General features: G+C 54.8%; 1 protein-coding gene across 1 annotated transcript in view; it reads right to left on the bottom strand.

Moving 5' to 3' along the window:
• Window positions 1–21,860, bottom strand: part of KAZN (kazrin, periplakin interacting protein) — a 239,543-nt gene that overhangs the window by 83,137 nt on the left and 134,546 nt on the right. The window contains exon 3 of the mRNA XM_075437451.1: window positions 13,816–13,984. Within this exon, the coding sequence (XP_075293566.1) occupies window positions 13,816–13,984 (169 nt within the window). The remainder of the gene's footprint in view (window positions 1–13,815; window positions 13,985–21,860) is intronic.

Here is a 21,860-nt window from a genome sequence, read left to right as displayed (position 1 = left end):
ACAGCACCAGCAGCTCTGAAGCCAGAACCATCTTCACATGAAGGACCTGGAGGATCAATCCAAAACTGCAAGGGTCCTGGATGCGGGTCACAACCCCGAAAGACCCAGCAAGATCTCAGTGGGTGCTCTGGGACGCCAAGACTTGACAGAGGAGATGCCTCCCTGAGCAGGTCACGGAGACGCGTTGGGCAATGAGCAGTGCTGGGAACACCCTTGAGGAACCAACCCTGCTTGCAGGCACCTCCAGACGTAATTTGACGCAAGCACGACAGCCTTTACCAACACAACCCTTCATTAAGCTGACGCAGTGCTTCAGCAGCGACGCAGCCAGATTAACGTTATGGGTGGGATCACCTCGCCCGCTGCGCATCTCCTGAGGACCATTCATCTCCACCCGGGATGTCTCAAATACCTGGGGAGAAATGCCCTCTGGAGGTACCGGTCCCTCTGGGAGGGAGCCCAACAACCAGCCTGGACAAGACCTGGACCTGTCAGAGGGCTCGGCTCGGGCGGGACGAGTCTCAGCATGGGAACCCTGCCAAGGTTCAAGTGCTTCGCAATTAACTTTCACAACAAACCAAAGCCTCAAGAGCTTTCAATCTCCAAATAAGTAGGAGATGTGGGTCCACACCAGGGCCCTTGCACCCTCGTTTATTGACAAGGTGCTGATAAGGACCTCGCTGCTTTGTGTCTGTTTGCGAGCACATCGGCACATCGGTTATCTGCCTTCATTTCCACAGCAGGCTAACGAAGAAAGGCCCGGCGTAGCTGTGCGACAGGTTAAAACACGGGAACATTTCCTTTGCCGCGCAATCTCATGCAAATAAGCTCAAAGGAAATGCTGCAGAGCAGCACAGACACAACGCCAGCGCAGGCACCGTCCGCAGCAGCAATCTCCTGGCTGTGCTGCTGTCCTCCACCGGAACAATAAAAAATAAAAGTGTAAAAAAAAAAAAAAAATTATATGTATATTTATGAGTTCATCACAAAGCAGCTAATCTTCCCTGCTATCCGTCATTTACAAGAGGTGAAATAACTAACAGAGCAAGCTCGTGCTTGCCTGAATAAACAGGCAGGAAGGAAGCTCGGCCGCGCGCAGATCCCAGCCCGGCCCGACGGTGCCCCAGCTCCTCGGTAAGATTCCTCGTTGGCGACGGCCCTTGTCACACAGACACACACCGTACTCCTGCCTGACCAGCACCTCATGGCGAGAAGACTTCCAGTAACACCCAGCACAGCTCGCCTGTGCATAACAGGGCTCTCCCGCACGCCTCTCCTCTGCCGACGGGCAATGGAGATGCCCGCAGCAGCGCGCACGCACGCTGCCTGCTGCCTCACCTGGCAAAGTCCTGGCTAAAAACCAGACAGAACTGGCTGTATATTGCCCAGGGTGATACCCAGCTCGAGCATGGGGACGCTGATAAAATACGGTGTTCTGTGTAGCGCCCGTACGAGGATCTGTGGGCTCTGTTCTGCTCCGGGCAGGCCCCCATCACTCCCCCCTGACGCTGCTGGGGCCGTGCCGGCGTGCGGAGCCTGAAACGGACTTCTCAGCACTGCAAACGTATTGCAAAGGGCCCTGGGCCGCTATGGCACGGGCCCTGCAGAAGCCCCGGGGTGAGGGGATGGGTTGCAGGCGGGCGGCTGATGTCCTCCTCGACTCAGGTCACGTCTCAGCCGTAGCATCTGCGGTACCCCACGCCTCCTCTCCCCATCCCTGCTCCCCAGTAGACTGGAACAGAGGAAAACCTTGGTGCTTTTATCCCATACTCCTTCAAAGGTCTGTGCTGGTTTGTTTTCCTTACCCTTTTTTTACTCATTTTGAACAGAACAAATGATGAAAATTTTTTTGCGATGTTAATCACCAATTTAATACCGCTCTCCTAACGACATACACACAGATTTACGATGAGATCAGAGCAGCTCTGCTAATCGGGGATAAACGTAGTATACTACAGAGGGTTATACTTTTTTATTAGCCTTTCTTGTTGGTCTAATTAACAGTATTACCCTCTGAACTGCGTACACACACTTAAAAGAAATTCCAGATACACCAAAAACACACCCCAGGGGAACCAGAGCGTGTTTAGTAATTTCCTACCGGTTATCTCTGGTACTATGTCCATTCACGCCATCCATTTGTAGCCAGCGATACCCAGCTCACCCTTCATTACTCAAGATACGTGGTTTGATAAGTGTCTTTGACCACTGATATTAAAAAAGCATGAACAAAATTATCTTCAGAGCATCGCTCCAGTTTTTCCACTTCCCCTCTCCTGACCAGATTGTCACAAAGATACCAACACTCATTTGCTGATTCAAGTCCAGGAATGATGGAAAACATTGCTGCAAAATAAGCTTGTACTTACATCGGCAGTAACAACCAAAAATGGATTAGCAAATGAGAGCTACCTCACAAAAACATCCCCCAATCTGGAGTCTTTATGTACAGCTGCGAGTAAAAGGAACTGGCATAAATCACAGCAAGTCTTCATGGCTCGGATAATTTGCCTTCTCCAAGAGAACCCAAAAGCTCAGCTGCTCCCAGCTCGGAATCGTAGAAAGATTTGGGTTGGAAGGGACCTCAAAGCTCATCCGGTTCCAACCCCCCTGCCATGAGCAGGGACATCTTCCACCAGCCCGGGGTGCTCAGAGCTCCATCCAACCTGGCCTTGAACCCTGCCAGGGCCCTAGGGGGCAGCCACAGCTTCTCTGGGCAACCTGGGCCAGTGTTTCACCACCTTCATGGGGAAGAATTTCTTCCTAATATCTCGTCTAAATCTGCCCTCTGTTAGCTTAGAGCCATTCCCCCTTGTCCTGTCACTACACACCCTTCTGAAAGTGCTGGAGGAATATGCTGGAGGATCCAAGACCAGCATTTTTTTTAAGCTGTCTGGGTGACTTCAAGCGCCCATCCCGTGACAATGCTGGGCACGAGTTCCCGCAGCAGGTATCTACCAACCCAAAGCCCCTCATGCACGTCCTGACCAAGGGGCAGGTCCCTGGCCAAAACACCTCGCCAGACCCTTCAGCCCCACTCAGCTCACGCCATGGCAAAGACCCGGGTCAGGTCACCCACATTGTCACTGGATGGCACCAAGGCAGGGAAAAAATCCTTCGAAATTAAGGGAAATGAACCTTAGCAGCGGCCCCAAATCCCACGTGTCCAAGAATCCGGTACACGAGCACGTTAATAAAGACCCCGAAACAGGCTGCAGCCCTGCAAATCTATACCCAAATCCTGCTCCCGAGATCGCCCACGAAGCGTCTCTCACCAGCGAGGTTTTTCTTGCTTTCTCCCTGCACAACATTCACGTCCCCTGGAAAACGTGAGCGTGCAGAGGCAGGTCTGACTCAGCTTCGTGAAGAGGTCAAAGGCGCACGTGCTGACATCACGGTATCGGCAGGCTGTCACCGGCACCCAGCCAGCGCTGCCCGTCTGATGTCATCTGCATCACTTAACGCTGCCAACAAGCGGAGTTAATGCCTTATCTACATATGGGGTTTTAATCCTGCAGGGCGGTCATTACCGCGTTATTGTCGGACTAATTAACAGGCAGAGCCCTCACGGCTTTTTTTCCGCACGTGCCCCCCCCAAAAGTAAAACAAATATAAAATCATCACAGCCACAGACACAGATTTAGCATTGGGGTATTTCCAGGAGCTGCAGACGCATGGGTGCGCAGCAGCCCAACCCCGGCAGCGCAGGGAGCACTCCAGTCCTCAAACCACAACAGCATCAAATAAACCTCAGCCCATGATAATGTGCTTTCCATTAAAATGAAAAAGAAAAGAACCTTTAAGGAACCCACAAGGTATTCAAACCTATTTAGTAAAGTGCTTTCCATTAATCTTGCCCTACGCGTGACGCTGAATCAAAGACGTTCTGTCACTGCAGAGCAAATGCGCCCATCAGAGGAATTACGCCCCAAATCACACCGGTCCCTAACGGATGCACTCCGAAGCACAGCGATACGCAGGGTGGAGAAGATGTGTTAAATTACATCATTTACCAAAATACCCTGGAAATGATGCATGCCCAAGGAGGAACGGCGCATAAAAAGGCTCTCCGCAAAGGTGGCGAAAAAGCAAAGTGCTTTCTGCAGCTTTGCTCTGCCTGAAAGCTACAATAAATTGCGCTCAGTGCCGCACTCGGAGCGACCTCGGCAGCTGCCGGCGACCTGCCCGGGGGCCGCGCGCCTCGCCCCGGGGAACGGCGAACCGCTGCGGACCTGTACGCAGCTCCAGCAAAACCTCAGCAGCTCGCAAGCAACTGCTGGGAGCTCAGGTCCCAGCGCTGGACCACAGCCACGGGCATGAGAACATAGGCAAGGAGGGCAAGGTGGCAGCTCGTAACCCCTGGTCCAGCGTGCCCCACTAACCCCTTCTCCCCCCTCTGGGGACTGCTCATCCCGCAGCTCCTGCTCCGGGGCAGACAGCGCTGGGCACCAAGCAGGGGACGGCCCCAGGAGATGCTCAGGAGCGGCCGGTGTCGAGCTGCTCCGCTCCCCTCCGTTCCCAGGCTCGTCCCTACCACCGTCTCTTCCAGCAGCTCCTACAACCGACCAAAAGCATCCATGGACAAAAGCACCCGGACTCCAGGGCCTTGCAGGAATGCACCCTGAAGCTCACACTTAGCAGCAGCCCGGGTACCTCGTAATTCATAAAGCCCGCAGCCTCTTGCTTATATCACAACACACCACTCCAAAATATGCCTTCCCGGCATTAAATACGGCCTTTTCACTAAACAGGTGGCTCTTTTACAGTTTCTCAGCCCCACACCAGCTTTTTATTTTGATGGCTTTTCCCACAGAAGCTGCACAGCTTCGGCCCCACCAGCTCCCGCTGCTTTTCACGGCAATTCCATTACTCAGCCCTCTCGCCCCGCTCTGTCGGCGCTGGACCGCTCTCCCCCACGAGCCGAGATCATGCGGGAAACTGAAGCTCATTTGAACAAAACCCTGCGCTGCTTCAAAACGAGCTCCGTTCCCAAGGATGACAACAACCTTCTCTGCAGACTCCATTCTCTGCTGCAAAGGGGGCAGGGAGCACGCCGCCGGCTCCCCCCGCAGTGGTTCCCCCCTCCTGCCCGAGCCGTCACTTGGACAGGAAAGAAATAATGACAAATTTGGGCAGAGCCACTTAACAACTCCAGATACATTAGGAGGGATAGAAAAGTTCAAGGAATTAATGTTAGGAATCTGCAGGTGGATGAAACGACCGGTTTTGCCCGAGCAGATCATGCAATCACTCACAAACGGAAAAGCAAATCACTGGGTGTATTTAAGGCTAGGAAAAAACATTGCCAAGCACACGGACAGAGGGAATATTTCGCTGTCACAGGATGAAGAATCTGTTTTCTGAATGTGCTGCTGTCGCACAACATCAAAAACCGATGTTCAGCTCCGACGGAGCATCCTGCGCCCAAGGAGTAACCCAGAGCTGGGCTCTGCCCTCCCCTGCACCCCCAGAGAGGAGCCGCTGCAGCAAGGCGCTGCAGATGTGCGCATCTCCGAGCTGGAAATGGATCCCCCGAGGTCTTCTCCAGCAGCAGGCTGCGACGGCCGTGCCAAAAAATGCTGTGCCCTCCTGGCTTTCACATGGGAGGGCAGCTGATATGCAAAACGCAGCTGCATTTGGAGGATTTCCTACTGAAAATCTCACTACAGTCCACTAAAACCTTGACAGCCGTCCTTTAGGTTTCTTCCAAATTGTTCTTTTTCCCCTCCTGCAACTGAGGTGAGTGTCTAGACCATCCAAATTTAGATATCAAAGATAAGTTCCTCAGCTCTATTCCTCACATCAATTTGCTTTGCCTTCCACCCCCCCCACAGCCCTGGAAAACAGGCAAACACTTCCCATGCTTGGGTGCCTACAGCACATTTTGACCTGCAACAGCATCTCGCAGCGATCAGAGATCTCCTGGAAATAAAATAATGCTTTACAATGAGAGGGCAGAGATCGCTCGAGCCAGCCCGAGGACCAAAAGCAGAATCTCCCAAAGGCTTTTTAACGCATCCCTAAAGGGTATGCGAGGCTCTTGTGCACACCTGAACAAGAACACAACGCCTGAGGAAGCATTTTGGGATATTCTGCTGTGCAAAGGGAGCCAGGGAGGCTGCTCCTAGGGGCAATTCTCCTGCTGCACGCGTCCCGCGCAGCCCCGTTGCCGCCCTTCCCATCCAGCCCCTCAGCAAAGGCCACCAGTAACCCCACGCTATTTTTCCCAGTTAATTTCCAGGGGAGGAGGAGGAACAGTCTGCTTAAAAATAAGGGGCTGGAGCAGCAGCGCGCGGGTGCGTGGCCAGCCCTCGTCCATCGCCGCCCCGGCGCGTACGTGGCGTGCGCGCCCACGTGCACTCGCTGCTGGAAAGCCCTCCCGCTGTACGGCGGCCACGAGATTCAGTCGGCAGGTGAAGGGACGGGGTGGTGCAGGTTGTTACTATCAGGAAGGCAGGTCCACTTCTGCAAGTCCTGCGCTTTGTAAGAATTAAAAGGCAAATGAAAATAGAGATGGAAGTCTCGGAGCGGCTCTCGGTCACCAACTCCAAACATCGCCAGTGGCCTCCGTCTGCTGGAGCAGAGGCACCAGCTCTGTTCTGTCTTCTCTGCAAAAAACTGCTTCTCCGCAGCAACGTCAGCTCTCCGGGTCCGAGCGCTGTGGCAAAAACGAGTCGCAGAAAAACCTGGAGACAGCCATGAGCACAGCGCTGCCCTCGCCTGCTCTCTTTCCACCCCGCTTATCACACGTATTCGCACCACACGTCACTTTTTCCCCGCAGTACATGCCATTTTCTGCAGAAAGGCGATTTAACTCGCTGCTGAGGGAGGACACACGCCCTCATGAGAAAGGCGGTGATGAAGAGGTTTGGGATTCTCCCCCGGCTGCCGTGCAGCAAAGCGGGACAATGAAGCAGGGCTTGCACGGGAGAGGAGCGCGTCCCCGGGGACAGCAGTAGCAGAGGCTGCGACACGCCAGCTCCCCGTCAGATAACTCTGAAGGTTCAACTCCCAGATGCAGCCTGTAAAACCTGTGAAATTTTAATTTAGAGGAAAGAAGCAGCATGAAAAGATGCAAGGCAGAACGACTCTGTAAGGACCGAGAAGGGCGAGAAATGGATTTATGAATGCTCTCAGAAGAGATGCCGCTTCCAAAACAGGTCTGCAGAGGCACCACCAAGGTACAGGCGCTTCTCCAAAATTGGGATGCAGCCCAGCCCTGGACCGTGCCGCAGCAGAGCATCACTCAGTCCCTTTTCCTTCTTCAGAGATAAGGTTGATCCTCTCCCAAGCACTGGGTCTCCTGGGTGCCCAAAGGAGATCCGTGATGCCTTTACTGCGGCACCACGCTCCCCTTCATCCTTCCATGGGCATCTTTGCTCCTTTCCTATCATCCAAGGGATCCAAAAGCAAACTCTAGCCATGGCACCGCAAGTACTTAAAATCCATGGCTCACTACACATCTGAAAAGCAAAACTCAAGAGCTTTTTCTGTTTCTCAGGGCGAACACAGCCCTGCCTGCTGCAGCTCTCGCACCACGCAGGTGTCAGAAATCCTAACGCCAAAAGCCCGTTTCTTATCAGGAGCATCACGCAAAAACAGCTCTCTGCTGCAGCTCACCTTCTGCACCCAAAAGCAGAGGTCTTTGAAATTTAGCAGTTTTCGGACACAGACACATCACTTCATCAGGCACAGCCAAAAACTAGAAACCTGCCCCAAAAGCCACCCACGCCGAGTCCAGCTGGGAGCAGCCAGCCCGCATCGCACACGGCCAGCTCTGCCCCCATCCCAGCAGCTCCTCGCAGGGAGCTGGGGAAGGAGAGGACTAGCAAGATCAGAGAAATAAGCAATTTATCTGAGTCCTGAGGCCACACGGCCAGAGCCCGGCTGAGGGCCCTGGGCTATCCGGACGTCCCGGGGAGCGGCCGCCTCCGGCCAGCGTCACGCTCCATCACAATCAATACCTCTGCAAAGTTGTTCTTACTCAGCGACGCGTTGTCCTCCTGCAAAGCCTCTGTTATCTTAGGTCCCCTTGGTTCACAGCCTGTCAGCATCACTCAACCTCAGCCTCTCACCCTGGGGGAGGCACCCCCAAACCCCACCCGGCACCCCAAGCCTCCAGTTACCCCCCTTAGGCCAGCGATGCGTGAGGGAAATCTTGGGTAGGACTTTTCCTCCGCTTTACAACTTCTGCAAACAAAACAACTACAAAACAGACTTCGGCCACTGCTTTCAAAAGTGGTTGTTCGATGTCTGCTCTGGGGGGACAGCCCAGACCTGCTTCTCCTTCTTCAAAAAACGCCAGACCCATTTCACCTCCGGCTAACACAGTACGCAGCTCTAAACATCAAAACACCTCTTGTCCAGCTTGAGGTCTCCAGACCTGTCGCTTCCACAAAATCCATCTCGACACCCAAAAGCATCAGCCATAAAGACTCAAGCAAAATTACACAGCAAGAAAAAGCAGGACTAGATCGCAAAACAGCGAGGAGCAGCTCCCCGAGCCTTCAGCACCCCAGGGGCGAGGATGCAGCCTGAAAAACGAGCCCGCTGGTTGACCGATTCCCCAGGGTTTCGCACGCTACGAGCACACCGGTTCCGCAAGCTGCTGCGTCAGTACCGAGAGCTCTTATCTCATGCTTCACTGTCAACAAGAAATTATGAGAATTGAATTTTAATGAGCTGGAGACTGAAGCATTGCTATATATTGTGCTAGCGCTGAAGTTTACTGCCTAATTTATAGCGACGTACTTCGGCCCCGTTTGGTGCGAGGAGAGGAGCAGGGACTGCTCGAGGACGGCCGTTTGCCCTCTCGGGCCGGGCAAGGAGCCCGCCCAGCTGCAGAGCCTCTTCGGGCAGCGCAGAGTTTCCTACTAACCAGGCAGATCTTTCCGCATCACCCGGCCCTGCTGCCAGAGAACACGGAGCTTACGAATGTATCTGGAGTAACAGAGCAGTGGGAGGAAAGGCTGCCCTTTGGAGGATCACCAGCCCCACCAGGCACCATCTGAGAGTGCCTGAACCCAAGACACAGACTTGCCCTTATTTCTCCCAGAGTTGAAGACCGGGACCGGTCCATACCTCCTTCTCCTCGCTTGCAGGTCTAACACCAAACGTCTTCATGGGTATGCTACACACTGAGTCAGAAATCCTAGATTAAGTCCCCTTGCAACTTCAGAGTTTACTTGAGCTTACTCATTCTCCGGAGCTTCACTAAACCTCCCCTGGACAGGCCCTCAAGGAATGATAATCTAAATATTATGCTAACCATGCCAGATGAGGCTTTCCAATAGGAGAACTCCAGAAAGGATATTTTAAATTAACACCTTCAAAGACTAAGCTGTAACGGGGACCTGAAATGCTATCTGCAGCCAGCTCCTTGCCTCTATAAACACCACGTGAATGTCACTACGCACAAATTTATTTCCCAGTGCATGCAATTGTTTCAAAGCATAAAACTAATCACGCCCTCACCCCATGAACTCTGCGGGACAGAGGTAAATAAAGTAGGAAATTAGAAAGAGTACAGCAAGACCTTGATCTTGTGATAAGTGTGGTACAAAAATGCTCCCGATACATGACTGGGCTGCGGTATCCAAATTCCTTGGGTTCCTTTACAGTATCAGCTCTCAAGCTCTGGAAGAACAAATAGCAGGGAAGATTTCTGAAAAGATGAAAATGGTACATTTTCAACAGCCTGAGATGATTACTCGCAAAATAGCAACAGCACAGAGCACAGAGGTAACTGATTGCCTCCCGGGCAAAAGTCAAAGTCTTTGCGTTGTAGCTACGAAAGTGTACAGAGATCAAAAAGAAAAAGAGAAAATTTTATTTTAGGCTGTCACGAGCACAAAGGTCCTCCTGGCCCTTTGGCATCACCAACTACCAAGGCACTACCGAAATCCTTTTTATGCTGCATATACCCGAGATCACTGCACAGCACCGAGGACAAATCCTGTATTCCAGGAGCAGGGTGCAGCTCCCGCTCCCTTCTCAGCTGGATTTTGGCAGCGTCCGTGCACCATCCCCACCACCGCCCCACGCAACGCGCGCTGGGACACAGCGACCACCCTGTGCCGCCGACGCTCGGAAAGAGGAAGCGAGATAAGCCAAGCGCCGAGCGAGGTGGTGCCAATAGCACGCAGCTACTCATTGCGCTTTACGTCTTCAAGCGCTTTACCAACGCTAATTAATTAAGGTGTTTTCCATTTATTGGTAGGAGGAGACTCAAGCAAAAACACGAGACAAAGCGGACCAGCCGCCTGATTCAGCACGGCAAGTCCTCGCACCCAGACTTCGCGTTTCCCCGCGGATACTGCTTTTACTCAAACTGCCGAGAATCCAGGTGTCGATTCAGCGAAGACCCGAAGCCAACAGCGCAGAGGCGCACCCAGCGCGAAGGGCGCCCGCAGCTGCCCACGAAGCTGCCCCAGCGCTCGCCGCGATGCTCTGCCCGCCTCCCCGCATCCCCCCCGTCGTCAGCAGCACCCCGCCCCGCACCACAGGCGCACCTTCTGCTCGCCACTAACTCAACCCCGACTCATTCAAGCACGAGGGTGCTGACACCCGGCTGCAGTGACGCTCCCGAGAGCTGCGTGTAATTGCTGCGCTAAGCGCCGGGGACACGCAGTATTGATTTCCGACCCTGGTCCGCGTCCAGGTTTAGACAGAGGCTGCAGCCAAAACACTTCCACCAGCAAACTCGCCGTGTAAAAACAGACCATCAGGACTGAGAGGTTCGAATGATTAACGCTCACGCTGACGACCGTAACGACACCCCAGTTCCATTCCTACCTACCTACGCACACCCGCCAGCCGCTCCTGCTCTCCCTCTTCGCCGAATTGCTCCAGTTTTGGTTTAAATTACATAAAACAGGCCCGTGAAGCGTACTTCACTGCCGCAAAACCAGTGCATTATAGCAGCGAAAAGTCTCAGTGTGCACAAAAGGGGCAGCGTTACCACCTCGAGCTGTCTCCAGCTACACCGTAATTACACGAGTAACAGATTTCACAAACTCTGTGTTAATTACTGACCGAGCACGGCACGGCGGCTCACATTCACCTCCTTTCACGCGACTTGGGACTGACCTGCAGCACCAGCCTGCGGCGCAGAGATCGCCGAGCTCCTTCCCACCGCGAGCAAAGGGACCCGACCACTCCGTGCCTCTCCACCAGCACCAAAGCAGATCCCCATCGCGCACCCATCAGCCACCCCAGCACCACCAGTACAGCCCACATTTGCACTTGCAGGTAAGCAGCTGCCCACCCAGTCCACCAGCCTCCCGCCTGCCTTTAACGCATCGGCGCAGATCAGACAGCTCAGCAACCCTCCTACTTATGAGACGCGCTCGACAGCAGAGCTATTCGGAGATGCTCCTCTCACCCCATCCTTCTGAAGAACGTCTCAAAATCCTTGAGCAGAAGCATACGGCTCGCTACAGACATCTCGGGCCTGCTGATGCAAACACCGAGCGACGTAGGAGAGCGTTTCTGGCGGTAGGTAAACAACAGTACAGAACTTAGGGAGGAAACTCCAAACTGAGAATGAACCTAATCAGCAGGTTTTGCTGCGACCAAGTACTCTCCCCCTTCTCCTCAATAAGCACGATGAACGCAACGCTCTTCAGACGCGATTTTAAACCTAACTGATCGGCTTCTGTTGCCACACCAGTGGCACATGGCTGGATATATCACATTTTAAATAACGGCCTCTTAAACTCGTGGGGAAGGAAAAGAAAGCATCAAGGCCACAGAGTCACACCTCGTTAGGGACGCATCTTCTCTCCTAGCTCCTAGACATCAGCACACTGAGCCAAATTTGCCAGCTTAAAGAGTGGGAAGATGGAGTGAACCCTCCAGCCACTTCAGCAGTGGCCAAAGGCCCCGCTCTCGCACCCAGTCGGAGATGGGACTGCTCTGCCACCGGCCCCAGGGACCCCACAACTCCAAACCACGCATAATTACAGTTATTAAGCAGAAACACACACACTTGGGGGAACAGAGCACATTTCTTCAGCACCCTTCCAGTGCACCGAATGTTTGCCAGCACGCCAACAGCAAAGGAACCCAAAGAGGAGTTTTCCCATCACTCAACAGATTGGAAAACCTCCAAGGAAAGCAAAACAGAAACCCTGACACTTGGAGAACCACACGCGCACCCCTCTCTCGCCGGGCCACACTGCGGGAACAGCACTGCCCCTCCGCAAAAAACACCGCACAAGACAAAAGTCTCCTGAGAGGCAACAAAACGCAGCGCACCCAGAGGAACGGGCGTGTGCGTGAGCAGCCCCAGGATTCCACCTGCTCTTCTGGCCGGCAGGCTGCGTTTGCACGCTCACGCTGATGCCCTCTGCGGCGTGTCACCAGCCGCGTTCCCGACCCGGCACCGGAGGCTGAAGGCACCCTCCTCTGCTCTTTCAGAGGATTTTTATAAGGGAAAGCGCCTCGGCAGCCTGGGTGCGGGACGTGGCGGGGTCCCATCCAGGTGAAACCCGTTCTGAAACGGCCCCACACGTAACCTGGCTGCCCGTCCACCTCCTAGCGGGAAGCTCTGCTGGGGCCAGCTCCCGCCGCGGCAAACCCACCTGATGACGGAGTAAGTTTGTTTAACACAACTCACACACCCCACCCCCGCTACCAAAACAGCAGAACAAGCTGGATGGAACAAATCTGCTAATTAATCCCTCTAAACCAATTTGCATCCGTGCCACGACCAACAAAACATCAGCGGCGCGACAGCAGCGATGCCCACCAAGAGCTGCGGCTTCGCCAAAACCAGCTGCTAAACAACGCCCACCCACCAGACCAAGGGATACTCACAGTAAGTAAGTAACGAGTAAATCGCAGCTACCGGCGTTTCTATCACACGGGTGTATATTCAGTTCTGTTATCGGGGAAGGGGGGGGCTTGAGCTATTTCTGATGTGACACCCAGGCTGCTCCAGAGTGAATTGTCACATACACCTGTGACTGTTTGGTAAATACATATATATATTTATATTGAAATGTTGCTAAAGTAACAGCGATGGCAGCGCTGCTCTCATCAGCAGCAAGCGGTGAATTTCAGCCGGAGCGCCGGACCCCACCAAGCCCGCTGCAGAAACAACCCGGACCCCCCCCCCCCGCTACCCTCCCCGCAAAGCCACGGGCACAAACCGCTTCCCCCGCACCCTGTTTCCCACCCCCGCTGCTCCAGCCTCGCTGCCTGCTGACAACTTTTGGGGGTCTCAGGGCGGGGGGGGGGGGTGGTCCGCGGCAGCCTGTCGCCCCGGACCTGGCAGCACGCCTGGCCCCGGTATCGGCCGTGCGGAGCCGGCTCCCCGCAGCCACGCACGGCGCCGAGCCCCCCCCCCCCCCCCCCAGCGATAACCCCGGAGGGGGGGGGGGGGGGGGCCGAGGCGCGGGGCCGCCGGCAGCGGCGGGGCGGGAGCGCCGGGATGGCGGCTGTAACATGGCTGCTGCCGCCCGGCCGAATTACGAAACCGGGGCCGGGAGCCGGGGGGAGCGGGGAGCAGCCGGCGGAGAGGGGCAGCGGGGGCCGAGGGTGGAAAACACCAACGCGGATGGGGGGGGGGGGTTTGGAGCCGAAAGAGCGGGAGGGAGCGGCGGGGAACGGGGAACCTGCTGAAGAGCAAAGAGGGGGAACCCGCAACGCCGGGTCCCGACGGGACGCACCGGGCACCCCCCCGGGAGGACGCAACCACCCGGCGCGGACAGCAGCGAGCGGAGGCGGTGCGCGGGCGGCCCCCCCCCATCACCCCCACGGCCCCCCCATCACCCCCCCCACCCCGCCACCCCCCCCTCGCCCCCCACCCACCTTGCGGGCCGTGCTCCATGGCCGGGTCGCTGCCCAGCTCGGCCAGGCGGCGGCCGGTGGCGGCCAGCTCGGCGCGCAGAGCCGTCACCTCCCGGCCGGCCGCCTGCAGCGCGCCGTCGATGCGCAGCGCCAGCTGCTTGTTGTCGTCCATCATGTGCAGGATCGCGGCCTGGGGGGGGAGGAAGAGGAGGAGAGAGGTGAGGGAGAGCGGGAGCGGCGCGCGCCGCCGCGGGGGGGAGGGGGCGGGCAGGGGGGTGTGCCGGGGGAAGGGGCTGCCGGAGGGGGAGGGGGCTAGCCGGGTGGGGGGGGGCGAAGGGGGAGGGGGCTGGGCGGGGGGGGGGCTCTGGGAGAGGGGTGCAAAGGGGAGGGGGCGATGCGAGGGGGGGCTCCGCAAGAGGTGTGCAAAGGAGCAGGGGGTGCAAAGGGGAGAGGGCTCTACAAGGGGGGTGCACAGGGGAGGGGGCTGTGCGGGGGGGGGCTCTGCAAGGGGGGTGCAAAGAGGAGGGGGTGCAAAGGGGAGGGGGCTCTGCAAAGGAGGGTGCATAGGGGAGGGGGCTGTGCGGAGGAGCTCTGCAAGGGGGGTGCAAAGGGGAAGGGGAGATGCAAGGGGGGCTCTGCAAGGGGGATGCAAAGGGGAGGCGGCTGTGCGGGGGGGGGTCTCTGGGAGAGGGATGCAAAGGGAGAGGGGGCTATGCCGGGGGGGGGACTCTTCAAGCGGGGTGCAAATGGGGAGGGGTCTCTGCGAGGGGGGTGAAAAGGGGAGGGGGCTATGCCGGGAGGGGACTCTTCAAGCGGGGTGCAAATGGGGAGGGGGCTCTGCGAGGGGGGGGCTCTGCAAGAGGGATGCAAAGAGGAGGGGGTTCTTCACAGGGGGGTACAAAGGGGAAGGGGCCACGCGGGGAGGGGGTGCGCAAGGGAAAGTGGGGCTGTGCAAAGGAAAGGGGGGGGCAGCGGGGGGACAGGCTGGGGGGGGCGGGTTGCCCCCTACCTGTTGCCCTCCCTGGCAGCCCGGGCAGAGCACGATGGAGGCGAGCCCCCCCCCCCGCCCCCCAAGTTTGGTGCAGTGAGCACTGCAGTGCCCACGGTGGGCTGCAAATACCCCTAATTAAGTGCCTTTCTGCTAATTGCACTTAGGTTCACCCCGATGGGCGCAGGTGGGGGGCCCTGTGTGCAGCAGGTGGGGGTGAAATGGGCTCTAAAACCCCCCTGGAAGGATTTGGGGGGGGGGGGCAAAAATGCACCCTCTCTTCTATCGCTGCTGTAGCAACGGTTCGTGTGAGAGTCCTTACGCTGGCGGTTCATGTGGCACGAACCCAGGGTGAAAAATCGAGAATTATTTGGTTATCATCGCTGGCGACTGCTAGAGGGAGCGCTGATGTTTCCCTGCGCCTCATCGAGGCCTCGCAGGGACCCGCTCGCGCGCTCGCCAGCCCACGGAGCCGCCAGCCCCGCCACGGCAGCCCCGCTCGCGTCCCCGCCGACGCGGGATGGTGCGGGCTCCGGAAACCGTGGCCTGCGTGGCTGCGGGTCCCCGAACCGTCCCCGCTCCCCAGCGCTGCGGTTTCCACCTGAGCCACGGGCGGCTTTCGAAGTTCACGGCCGGGTTTGGGAACCGGGCAGGAGGGCCCGTGGCAAGCGGGGTGGGAGCCTGCGGAAACGGGAGCGGGGAGCCAGGGCTGGCGAGGGAAAAAACGGAGGAAATCACAATCCCTGAGGAAGAAGGGAGCAGCTGTCCTGCTCCTGTCTGTAGGATCTGCTGAATCCTCTGCTATCTGCCGAAAACTCGGGCTTCTGGCTGGATAACGCGAGGGTTTGGGGCGTTTCCTGGGAACTTCAGGATGCTCCTTTGCTGGCACTGCAGAGACCTTCACCAAAACATGGTCAAACCAACAGAAAAGGGCTGCCGTTCTCAGATGATGGCTCAGGGAGAGGCTTGGCACAAGGAAGAGCAGGAGCACATCGCTGCCCTGCGCAGTGCCAGTCCCTGGGGAGCGCGGGGAGGAGGCCCTGTCGTGTCCCTGCCGTGTCCGCGGTCAGCGACACAAATCCGGTAAATCTGTCACGTTGGTCTGCTGAACGCCGACGCTGCGATCGGCGTGGGTCCCTCAAAGCCTCAGACCTGATGCGGGTGGAGAGCAGCCAGCTCTCCAAGAGCGAAAAGGACCGAGACCTCGTCAAGTGGCATCTCGACCTCATAATCTGCAAGAGGATGTCCTGCGAGGAGAGGCTGAGGGAGCTGGGCTTGTTCAGCCTGGAGAAGAGAAGGCTGAGAGGGGACCTTAGAAATGCCTCTAAATATCTGCAGGGTGGGGGTCAGGAGGACGGGGCCAGACTCTGTTCAGTGGTGCCCAGCGACAGGACAAGGGGCAATGGGCACAAACTGGAGCAGAGGAAGCTCCAGCTGAACCCAAGGAAGAACTTCTTCCCTCTGAGGGTGACGGAGCCCTGACCCAGGCTGCCCAGGGAGGCTGTGGAGTCTCCTTCTCTGGAGATATTCCAGCCCCGCCTGGCCGCGGTGCTGTGCAGCCTGCTCTGGGTGACCCTGCTTGGGCAGGGGGTTGGGCTGGGGGACCCACAGAGGGCCCTGCCAACCCCCACCATGCTGGGATTCTGTGATTCTGTAAAACAGAGAAAATCTGGTGTTCGGCTCAATGGTACAGTGGCTTTTTCAAGGGAAAGTTACTTTTGACGGAGAGTTTCCAGCAGTGCCTGCAGCCCAACCGCTACCGCTGGGTCAGGGCACCTGGAATATCGGTGCAAAGGGCTCTTTTCCTTCATGAATTCCCAAAGGGCGGACAAACAACCCGCAAGGAGAATAAATGCAATTTTTAACATTCTTTCCTCATCATATTTCTTCAGCTGCATAGCTGTCCCTGAATGAGATAAAATTCTTTAAGTATATCTAGAAACTGAATTCCAACCAAGATAAATGCCCGGTTTCATGCCTAATTTGCATGCATATTTGCTGCAAACTCTGCTTGCAAAGGAGAGAATTACGTATGCAACCAGATAACCTGAATGTGCAATCGCAGAACCGTACATGCAAAACTTGGTCATCGCACTTGAGTAAAAAGTAACCTTCAGCAGAAAGGAACTCAGCTTTTAAGTACTGGCACATTATTTTTATCATAAAAAATCAGGTTAAAACTGATTTGAGCCTTCCGAGAACACATTCAGCTGCTGAAGCAAAGTCCACATTATGCTTCTTACTCAATCCAACCTTAATAACAGACTAGTTGAGTTGCTACGCTGGCAGCGCTGGAATCTTTTTAATTTACCGATGCAAGAGAATTTCTACATTAGCGCGTGTGCCATTTAAAAAAATATGTTTCTTGAAGTTGGCTGTGGACTCATCCGTAAATTAATAACCTCGCTTTAAAAAAATCTTCCTTATTACTTGAAGTCCTTTTGAGATTTCCCTGAAGATCTCTTGAAAGATTTTCTCCCCTTCCCCATGCCTCCTCCCCTCCTTACCAAGGAACAGCTGAGTCCATTCAAAATTGATTTCGATCTCTCCAAGTGGGATTTGATTTCTCCGAGCTTCCGCCTGGAAAGAGTGTGCGACCCTGAGATACCAGCTGGCAGAGCTGGAGCCCGGCAGAAAGCGAGCGGCGCAGGCACGAGCCCGGGGTGGCAAAGGGATTTCCAGAGGGATTTCCAGCGGGACGGGGGGCTGGGGTTCGCTGGCCGCGTGCAATGAAAGCGATGGGATGTACCCCGGGGTTGCAGCGACGCCGACTCCCCATCCCGCACCCTGTCGCGTGTGCACAGCCCTACCCATTCCCAACCCCAAAGCTCCCCGATTCTGGGAGAAGGGTCACCCACATAGCTGCAGGAAGGTCCCAATCGTTGCTCTGGCGGCAAAACTGCCGGCAAGAAGGAAGGAAGGAAGGATTAAAAATACCGCCTGGGTGTGCACTCAGAGTGTGACCCGAGGATTATTATACTGGGTTGTGCCGATTCCCATTCGGAAGGCCAAGCCTTTGTGGAAATCCTCAAAACTGGGATGAAAAGAAGCATAAGGAAACGAATTGGGCCTCATTCCCTTACTCCTGTTAGTTCTGAACTAACAAAAAATTAAATTAAAAGCTAATTAAATAGCCAAAATTAGAAACATAGTATTTCCCAAAATTGCCTTGCCTTTTTTTTTTTTTTTTTAAATCCAGCTTTTCCCAGGAGCTTCACAGCTACGCAGCAAGTCCGCGTCCCTAAGGAATGGGAGTCCCCGGCCACGCAGGTGAGGCACAGAGAGGCCAGGAATATCTCCTAAGGACACGCGGGAAACCCGAGTCAACGCCAACAAGTCTCAACTCTCCATTCAGCCTCGGCTATGCTCAGCGTCTTTGCAGGCGGTGCAAGAGTAGCCTTGAAAACCTGAAAAAAACCCTCAATTTTGGGCAACGTGTTTGAGGAGCAGCATCGCATCCAGGCAGGCTATTTCTCGAGAACATATAGGTGGCATAAACGTGGATGGAGGAAGACTGGAGAATACTACCCACCCTGTTTGCTCTCTTTTCAGCCGCAGGAATGCAGCAGAGGGAATATGAGAAGGTTTAGGAGGTGAAAAAGAGCCGAGTAGCACATGGGTCCCGTTCTGGCCTTCCAAACACTTTAATTTGCGATTCAGATTACCGCTTTTTAAAGTTTAATATGTACAATATGCGAAGGAACCAGTTTAACTAAATGGGAAAAGCCTTTTGTGTTAATGTTGAACGTAATCTAATACGGCCCTTTGACTTGATTCAATTAAATCCTTTCTTTTCCAATTAAATAATCAGCCAGAATTTAATAAAAGTGAGTTTCAATGTGTCATCCCGCAGAATGATGACCTCCGAGATGATGGAGGCTTATGTAAATTCCGCTGATCACTTTTTATCGGCTTGCGCCTCGCTTCCACCAAAAGAAATTGTCTTCTGTCTGTATATTTACATTATTTTCTCCGCTGCTCCATGTATCTCTGTTCAGAGTGACAATTCCCAGCGGAAAGGGCAGCGAGCATCACCGGCTTCTTTTAGCACATCCTCTAAAACGGACCCTCTACGGTTGGAAAAAAGATGGCTAAAGATGGGATTTTTGACCTGCGCCTCTATTTCGTCGCGCCCTGGCACGCTGCAGTGCAAACAGCGGCCGTCTGGCCCCTTCCAGATGTCACCAGAGGCATCTGCATGGCCACTCGTCAGCAAAGCAAAGCAGACCAAGAAAATCCCACCCAAGAGACCGGCGAACTTCAGCAGCCGCCACCAGAAAAAGCACGGCGTGCCCCGAGTTCAACAGTCTCTTGTAGCACATCTCCGCTGAGTAATTTCCATCCAAGTTACAATAGTTGCTGAAGTCTACAGGTTTTTTTTTCCATCCTTTACAAAGGTCACATTTTTATTTGTGTATTTAGAACTGCATTTGACCCCCCTTTTCGCTCTGAAAATACTGAGCACCAACTCTTTTCTTCCTTGGCTGGGGTACAGAGCAGCATCTGAACGCAGCCCTCGCGGATGTGTGACCGCTGCGCTGCAGTTCATCAGTTATTACAACGGGATTAAACAGAGCTAAGGATGGACAGTGACAAGGTTGGGTGAATATTGTGTTTCTCCCCACGCTGCTGCAGCAACACGTTTCCCCACCTCCGTTTCTGTGCGGGTGAAAGGGTCCCAGTGACCTTGCCGTGCTGCACATCCCTCGGGACCGCGAAAAAAAAAACCCATTAGCGTTTATAAAGTGTCTTGGACTGGGGGAATTACATCACCACGGCGAGATACAAGCTTCATGGATCAAAACAAACCCCAGATCCAAGCCTCCCAGCTTAGACCCATCCCAGTTACCCAGCGCAAACCTCGAGGACTCCCGCTGAGCAGGGGTAATCGAGAGAAAAACGCGATCCCAGAGATTTTTCTCCAGTAAATGCGTTTTACGTTAATAGGAAGCAGCTTTCTAGACCCCTCACAAACAAATGACTTCCACAGCATATTTCACAGCTGAGCGCATCTATGGCACCAGCCTTTGGACGCGGCTCTATTAAACCCAACATTCGTTTAATGAGTTACAGCAATCCAATGCATCTGCGTACGATCAGCCTAGATCTCGGTGTTTATGGGGAAGGCGTCAGCAGCCAGCTCTGCCCGAGCAGGTATCGGTGTCGGTGACGAGCTCCCGCTGCAACGCACGCAAAGCTTTTAACGCTCTTTGGCGAATGCTTTCTTGGCTGTGGTGGGCAGCTGGTTGCTGTTTAGTTTTATAAAACTGTGAAGTGCAATTACCCAGGAGTTTCAGGGTCTCTGCTTAACATGAGCAGGGTGGTGAGGCCCTGGCACAGGGTGCCCAGAGAAGCTGTGGCTGCCCCCTCCCTGGAAGGGCTCAAGGCCAGGTTGGATGGGGCTTTGAGCACCCTGGTGTGGTGGAAGGTGTCCCTGCTCATGGCAGGGGATTGGCACCAGGTGATCTTTCAGGTCCCTTCCAACCCAAACCATTCTATGATTCTACGATAAAACTGGATTCACTGCAAAATTGGGGGGGTGCAGGGGTGCCTCCCCGCTGATGAGCCACGTCTGTCATCTGATAGGTATAAACTGTCACACGTCTCCCACTTGGCTGGGGTTAGTCCACGCAACTGCAAGGTGAATTAAGCCATTAAATCTCAAACACAGTTGACACGCTGCAGCTATTTCCAAGATGACCTCATCTTTATCTCACGGGTCAATAAACCTTGACAAAAACCTAACTCTGGTCCACCCTCCTCTTTTAATGCATCCCCTGCCGCAGACTGTGCTCCCTTTCACAGCGTGTAGAAGCAATAGTGATGACGGTGCTGGGATTATTTAGCTCTCTGACATCGATCCCTCTGATGTGTGGTGGTCTCCAGCCCAGCTCTCCCCACCCCAGAGCGGGTTTGCTGGGTTGTTTCTGCGTAGGCACTGTAGGTCTGACTAAGAGAACGGGTGAGCCCCAAAGGTGCATCCACGTGAGCAGAGCTGCCTGGTTCTACTTGGCTGCAAAAACTCTTTTCATTGTAGTTCGGGCTGAAATATCCCTCAGGAGCTGTTTGTAGCATCGCCCAAGTGCAAGGTCCTACTTGATCTGAAACGGTCCACAGCCCTTGTCCTCGGCCAGCCGCTCCCCAGCAGAAGGATGCAGAAGGATGCGCTGAGCTCAGGTGCTGGCCTCTCCGGGCGTTTTCAGAGCTGAGCTGCCTGGCAGGGGTCCTGCTGCTCACTGCGTGGGTGCTTGGCGACGGCTCAGCAAAGCATGGGACCTCTGGCAGCGCTGGGCGCGTGGGTGGAATGCCAGCAAGGCCTGGGGACGCCCGAGCGCTGCTGGGGTTGACGAAACGGCTCAGCAGCACCCAGTGGGAATGCACTGTCAGGAGCAAGGAGAGCGAGCCCAAACGTGCACGCACGGTACCTACGCGCACGGCAGCAGTGGGGAGGTCCGCCTGCTGGTTCTGTAAACCCCCTTGGGTTCCTCAAAGAGCTTTCCGTAAAGGAAGAGAGAAATAGGGAGCAAAGAGAAAGAACTTCAGGCAAAGACTGTATGAAATGCCATTTCCCCATCCCTTCCCTGTCACAAATTAGAGGGGAAAAATGTGGTTAGGTTTTGTAGAAAGGCAGAGGTGATTTGGGAGATCAGGTCCTACTGACTTACTACAAGAAATTATCTTGGGAAGGGAAGAATGGGAAGTCCGCAGAGACATTTGCTTTGCAGACCGGATTTACCAGCTGCTCAGACACTATTACAAGGATCACACAAAAACTTAAATGAATAGGGAGATTCTGAAACACTTAGGTAGCAGGATAATAGATGCCATGAAAAAAATCCTGTGATCAATCAGCAGGCAAACATATACTTAAATTAGGCGTTAGTGGGACAGATGCAGGAAAGGTGATTATGGGTTGCCTCTGTGTTTGCTTCGGCAACACTGATGAGACACTGGCGAGGGTCAATGCACCCTATCATTAATACAGCGTCAGCATTCAGCTGACAGCTTCTTTGTCCTGCGCAGTCAATTCCTATGAAGATTTGACATTTGCAAGAGGCACGCTGAAACCCAGATGCCT

The sequence above is a fragment of the Opisthocomus hoazin genome, chromosome 16, assembly GCF_030867145.1.
Source record: "Opisthocomus hoazin isolate bOpiHoa1 chromosome 16, bOpiHoa1.hap1, whole genome shotgun sequence".
Taxonomy (NCBI): domain Eukaryota; kingdom Metazoa; phylum Chordata; class Aves; order Opisthocomiformes; family Opisthocomidae; genus Opisthocomus; species Opisthocomus hoazin.
Note: the sequence above shows the minus strand (reverse complement) of the source record. Positions and strands in the feature narration are given on the sequence as shown.